The sequence below is a fragment of the Myxocyprinus asiaticus genome, chromosome 50 (genome assembly GCF_019703515.2).
Source record: "Myxocyprinus asiaticus isolate MX2 ecotype Aquarium Trade chromosome 50, UBuf_Myxa_2, whole genome shotgun sequence".
Classification (NCBI taxonomy): Eukaryota; Metazoa; Chordata; class Actinopteri; order Cypriniformes; family Catostomidae; genus Myxocyprinus; species Myxocyprinus asiaticus.
The window spans coordinates 6,624,098-6,630,622 of record NC_059393.1 but is presented as its reverse complement, the minus strand read 5'-3'; the positions used below and the strand labels follow the sequence as shown (position 1 = coordinate 6,630,622).

The 6,525-nt window shown below is 39.1% G+C and overlaps 1 protein-coding gene across 3 annotated transcripts in view; it reads right to left on the bottom strand.

Moving 5' to 3' along the window:
- Positions 1-3,861: 3,861 nt before the first annotated feature.
- The window catches only part of LOC127438682 (metabotropic glutamate receptor 7-like), a 369,836-nt gene continuing 367,172 nt past the window's right edge, over positions 3,862-6,525 (bottom strand). For all 3 annotated transcript variants that reach the window (XM_051694434.1, XM_051694432.1, XM_051694435.1), the window contains one exon: positions 3,862-5,339. Coding sequence is in view for 2 of the 3 variants with exons in the window: in XM_051694432.1 (XP_051550392.1) it covers positions 5,290-5,339 (50 nt within the window). In the remaining variant the exon portion in view is untranslated. The remainder of the gene's footprint in view (positions 5,340-6,525) is intronic.

The window sequence follows — 6,525 nt, the reverse complement described above, 5'->3', positions numbered from 1 at the left end:
ATGCAGCTTTATTCAAATGCAATACTGTATTTTTCAATTAAATATGCCATTGTAGAAATTCACTATTCACAGTCACAGCCATGATGAATTCATCCATGAGTGAAAGTGTCCAATAAGAGGGCGGTTAATGCAGTACAATGTGACACAAAAACACTCTTTGCTAAGACAGTGATGTTCTGCTGGAAAAAGTAGCTTGTTACTGGAAAATACACAAAATACACAACATCCATGCTTAAAGTTCCTCGGTGTCCACATCACTGAGGAACTCACATGGTCCATCCACACTGAGGCCGTTGTGAAGAAGGCTCACCAGCGCCTCTTCTTCCTAAGATGGCTGAGGAAGTTTGGAATGAACCGCCACATCCTCACATGGTTCTACACCAGCACTGTAGAGAGCATCCTTACTGGCTGCATCACTGCCTGGTACGGCAACAGCACTGCCCTCAACCGCAAAGCTCTGCAAAGGGTGGTGCGAACTGCAAGACACAGCATCGGATGTGAGCTTCCCTCCCTCCAGGACATCTATACCAGGCGGTGTGTGAAAAAGCTCAGAGGATCATCAGAGGCAGGCGGTATCGCAGCATCAGGACCCGCACCAGCCAACATCATGACTGCTTCATCCCCCAAGCAATCAGACTTTTGAATGCTTGATCACTCATGATCAACATATATCAGCACTGCCCTTTATTAATTTCACACTAGACTGTCCTAATTATATTTCTCTTAACAACACACTGGCAACTGGCTATCAACCGACAGCCTGAATGTCAATACAACACTATACAACCTCACTGCACATTTATATATATTATTTTTATTGTATACTGTGTATTCTATATTGTGTATTGTATATTGTACATTGTACATTATTATTTGTATATTGTGTTGAGTAATTATGTGTATATTAGTTTTGTAAATTGTGTTGTGTAAATCTGATGTTTATTGCAGACTGGTATATGTCTCATCACTGTCATGACTGCTGTGTTGCTTAGAACTGCACCCAAGACTTTCACCCACTGTTGCACTTGTGTATATGGTTGAGTGACAATAAAGTGATTTGATTTGAAATAGCTAAACTACTGACACGCTACAAAAAAGGAAGCTAAGTTAGTAGTGTTGCTATGTTTCGTTAGTTACTCCCCAACACTGTTTACAGGGTAACAGACTGCTAGTATGAGCGCTTTGAAGAGGAGCTAATCACTGGCTTAGCCAAAGTTTGCCTGGTTAGTGCTATCAAATCTTTGAAAGACATTCACTGTTTTGTTTGACACATTTAGGAAGTTAACTAAAAATGTACTTCAATTTATTTTCTGAGTTTTCTGAGGATTCATCAGTATTTATTACTTTAATTCTGTGCATTTTTGCAGTTTCGACTTTTTCAGATAAACCCAACCCTAAACTGCAGGTAAAAACAAAATGGCCGCTCAACATGTTGGTTAAACAATCTCTTCCTCTTTAAGTGGCCAGTTCTTGGCTGGAATTAGTTGCAATATGGACCGGTCTTCATGCATATTGTCGACAGTCTGGCTATGTGACACAAAGTCAAAAACCTTCATGAATTCACATTCATATTTAAGCTAACACACAAACAAGATGCCACAGTTTCCAGAATATGTAATGAAAAGTGCTTCAACATACTCAGCGTACATTTGCTGTAAGTCATATTCAAGTCAAAGAACCGTTGCTGTGCCGAGTTGAGCTGTGCACAGAGCTGTGACAGTGGTTTGGCAAATGTTTTTTGCAAACCGTACAGATTTCCCGTTCCCCACAACGTCCGGATTAAAACTACTCTCCCCCCAGCTGCGACTGAATGACATTTCTCTATTCCTTTTATAGGCCTGAGTTTGAGCACACAACACTTCTGCTGACAATGCAGGCTTGTCAACATCGAACACACCTGTGTGCTAATGCACCGGCAAGCAAACCCAGCTTCGATCCCATTTTGTAATTCAGAACATGGCTTACAGCATACTCTAACACAAGACCTTCAAGACCTTCATTGTCCCATGTCTGATTATTGTGGACAAGTCTTATGCAAGTCATACTGAATTTGAATTTAAGAATGTTTTTTTTTTTGGCTTTTTAACTTCCCAAAGACATTTGTTAAGGACTATGCTTAAAAGATTGCTGTGATTGCTCAAAGTGTTTTGATTGCTGGTCCCCAGTATCCACTTAAGCTATGTGGGCCCACCGGCGGTTCCCAAAGGGGGTGCTATATAGAGAAAAAAATTATGCTTAATGTTCAATTCCCCGGATACATAAGTCAAGCATATGTGGTATCGTTTGGAAGCTTAGAATCTGAACTTTTTATTGCCAAAAGTATTCGCTCACCCATCCAAATAATTGAATTCAGGTGTTCCAATCACTTCCATGGCCACAGGTGTATAAAATGAAGCACCTAGGCATGCAGACTGCTTCTACAAACATTTGTGAAAGAATGGGCTGCTCTCAGGAGCTCAGTGAATTCCAGCGTGGTACTGTGATAGGATGCCACCTGTGCAACAAGTCCAGTCGTGAAATTTCCTCGCTACTAAATATTCCACAGTCAACTGTCAGTGGTGTTATAACAAAGTGGAAGCGATTGGGAATGACAGCAACTCAGCCACGAAGTGGTAGGCCACGTAAAATGACAGAGCGGGGTCAGCGGATGCTGAGGCGCATAGTGCGTAGAGGTCGCCAACTTTCTGCAGAGTCAATCGCTACAGACCTCCAAAGTTCATGTGGCCTTCAGATTAGCTCAAGAACAGTGCGTAGAGAGCTTCATGGAATGGGTTTCCATGGCCGAGCAGCTGCATCCAAGCCATACATCACCAAGTGCAATGCAAAGCGTCGGATGCAGTGGTGTAAAGCACGCCACCACTGGACTCTAGAGCAGTGGAGACGCATTCTCTGGAGTGACAAATCACGCTTCTCCATCTGGCAATCTGATGGACGAGTCTGGGTTTGGCGGTTGCCAGGAGAACGGTACTTGTCTGACTGCATTGTGCCAACTGTGAAGTTTGGTGGAGGGGGGATTATGGTGTGGGGTTGTTTTTCAGGAGCTGGGCTTGGCCCCATAGTTCCAGTGAAAGGAACTCTGAATGCTTCAGCATACCAAGAGATTTTGGACAATTCCATGCACCCAACTTTGTGGGAACAGTTTGGGGATGGCCCCTTCCTGTTCCAACATGACTGCGCACCAGTGCACAAAGCAAGGTCCATAAAGACATGGATGAGCGAGTTTGGTGTGGAAGAACTTGACTGGCCTGCACAGAGTCCTGACCTCAACCCGATAGAGCACCTTTGGGATGAATTAGAGCGAAGACTGCGAGCCAGGTCTTCTCGTCCAACATCAGTGTCTGACCTCACAAATGCGCTTCTGGAAGAATGGTCAAAAATTCCCATAAACACACTCCTAAACCTTGTGGAAAGCCTTCCCAGAAGAGTTGAAGCTGTTATAGCTGCAAAGGGTGGGCCGACGTCATATTAAACCCTATGGATTAAGAATGGGATGTCACTTAAGTTCATATGCGTCTAAAGGCAGATGAGCGAATACTTTTGGCAATATAGTGTATCTCTTCTGCATTTATGTTACATAAAATAACAAAATAAGGCCAGAAAACATCCATGTTGCAAATAAGTGCCACCTAGTGGCAATGTGGTAGAAATATTAATATGAATATAAAGGTCTTTCAAAAAGCACTTAAATAGACAAGTCAAAAAAAAGACAAATTCATTACTCATTCTCAAGGATGTACAGTTTACTTACTAGCACTTATAGAGTGAAAAAAAAAGCACTTGTGCAATCTTAAACTGATTAGTTCTGCCTTTGTCAGGAGTTTGTTTGAAATTCAAAACAAATTATAATGATGATAATAAAAGTAATAAAAAATAACCAAATGGTTTTATTTCATGTTGGTACATTCTCGGACAACACCACAGTCAAACATAAAAGTCTTCCACAATATCAGCACATAAGCAGCAAGGGCAACATGAATATACTTAGTTCGAACTGTATAAAACATACATGCTTTTTATTTATTTATTTTTTTCATATATTTTTTTTTTTTAAATATATAATCATATCTTTTGCACAATTTATCCATAAGTTCCGGGGCAGTTAAAAATTCCAAGACAAATTAAAGCCATATTCTGCCTTGAGTGAGTGAATATCTGAGAAATTAATTAGATACTCATTTAAAAAACAAAAAATAAATAAATAAAAAAAAAAAGATTACTAAATCAATAAAGGTTTAAAAATCATCTGTAAACAGGCCAGCGTGAAAGAGTTGTGGTGAAATATTCATCATCAACATCAAACATATCAAGCATGCATTGACAACTGCTACGTGAACACTTTCTTTAAAAAAAGATTTCTGAAACACCATCACTAACCGAAGTTTAAATACTGAAAAACCAATGCAACATCTCTGAAAGTCACTAAGAACACAGTCGATGGTCTACAAACCCTTACACACATGGTGGAGATGTATAAAAGTTAGACATACAGTCACATTTATCATGAAAGGTGGGGACAAGGGAATTCTGCAAAATAAAGATTGAAAAACTGAAAGAATTCCTGGAATGAGTGCTCAAAGAGAAGAATATGGCTTTAATACAATGTGCATTCAAAAAAGGCAAGGATAAAGAAAGGACATATTAAAGAAATCATCAACTGGAAAAAAAAAAAAAAAACAGCAAAGGTAACAGAAATGCTGAGAGAATTACACAACTTTGTATGGAAATCCCCCAAAAAACATGCAGATTGGAAGTACATGTAAAGATGAGGAGGAGCCGCCCTGGGCTGGCATTCTGGAGCCATGTCATTCCATCAGCTGGACATTCCAATCAGAGCCTTATCAAAGGTCTATAACGGCGAGTGCAAACTTATACATTGACTGATGGAAAAGCAGTCGTGTTGTGCCAACGTTTTACATCATCATCAGTCAAGTACCTCCCTCTGGAAATAAAATAAAATAAAATAAAATAAATAAAACAACAAAAATGTATTTTATCCAGTTGTATCATCCATGTTACTGTTCTTTTTCTTTTTTGATTTCATTTCTTTTTCAGTTATTTATGGGTGTTTTTGCTTTGTTTTGGTATTTCCAGGTGTTAAAGGTGTTGAAAACCAACTGATATCCTCTGCCAGTGGTTTGGGGGCCCAACTACTGTCAGGGCCCTTAGACAAAAGGGGGATGAAAACAGAGGGAAACAAAAAAGCCTTTTTTTCCAGCTTTTCTTTGTTGCTAAAGAGCCGAGAGAAACCAAGAACTGTCATCGATCACCTTCCTCCTCTGATGGAGGTCCTCAGATCACAAGGTTATTGTAGCTCACGTATTTCTTCTTAGCAGCCGGACCTGAGAAGAAAGAAAGATGAAAGATAGCTTTTCATTTGACATTTCTTTCCTCTTTCTCACTCAAAAATGAGGAAGGATTCATTGATTCTTGTCAGAAGGCTAGACAGGAACACTTTTTAGGAAAGGATTTTTTTTTTTAGAAGAAGAAGAGAAAAAGTATTACCAGTTTATGGATTCAACTATAGTGGGGTCCAAAAAATATGAGACCACTTGTGAAAATGCTTCTGTTTTGCATTATTTCCTAATTGAATGTGCCTTTTCTTTTTTTTTTCTTTTTTTTTTTTTTTTTTATAATAACAGCAACAATTATTAACCATTATTATTATTAGTAGTAGTAGCAGTAGCAGTATTTGAGACTGTTACAAAGAGCATCTTATGTGCTTCAATGGAAGCTGGGAATCTTTGTACTCTTAGCTTTTGAGTGAACATGGTCAGTCACAAATGCTTACTGTAAGTTACTGACTTAGAAATAGTGAAAAAATTTCCAGGTTTGAATTAGATTTTAAATCCCTAATTACCAAAGTGGTCTCAAACTTTGTTGCATGCTTCCCTTTGAAGATTTCCTTCTGGTTACCTTTGACCATTGAAATACCATATATATACGTTCTTTTTTTTTTTTTTTGTACAACGACTGGACTCATTCAAGAACATCTGAAGTTGAACACACACAACTATGGTTGCAAGTTTCATCATTACTATGGCCCTGGCTGTGTGGACATCATTTCACTTAGCTGATGCTTCTGTATCTTTCATTCTATTTACATCTTTCATTCTGTCAAGACTTTGACCACATTTGCATGCATTTAAGAGAACAATTTATGTTGGGGTTTTGCAGAAAGCTGTGTTATGAAACGTCATGTAAACGCGAGTGCAGCCGTTTAAGAGATTAAAGGCTGTTAAGAGAAAGGACTATCATCACACATGGTTTCTGTCAGAGAACACAGCTTTTATGTGTTTATGTTAATGCATAAGTTTGAGTGCACATGTGCGTATGTGCTCAAGTGCGTCAGGGGAACACTGAAGTTTGATGTAGAAGGAAATGTCACTATTGCAGCACAATGCATCTGTCACATTACATAGAGTATGCTGCTTTTGTGTCTTCAGCAACTTTCTTGCACTAAATGGCTTACTGGTGTACTTGTAAATGAGGTATTATAATTTAATATTTGTGGAAGTTATTACTCCA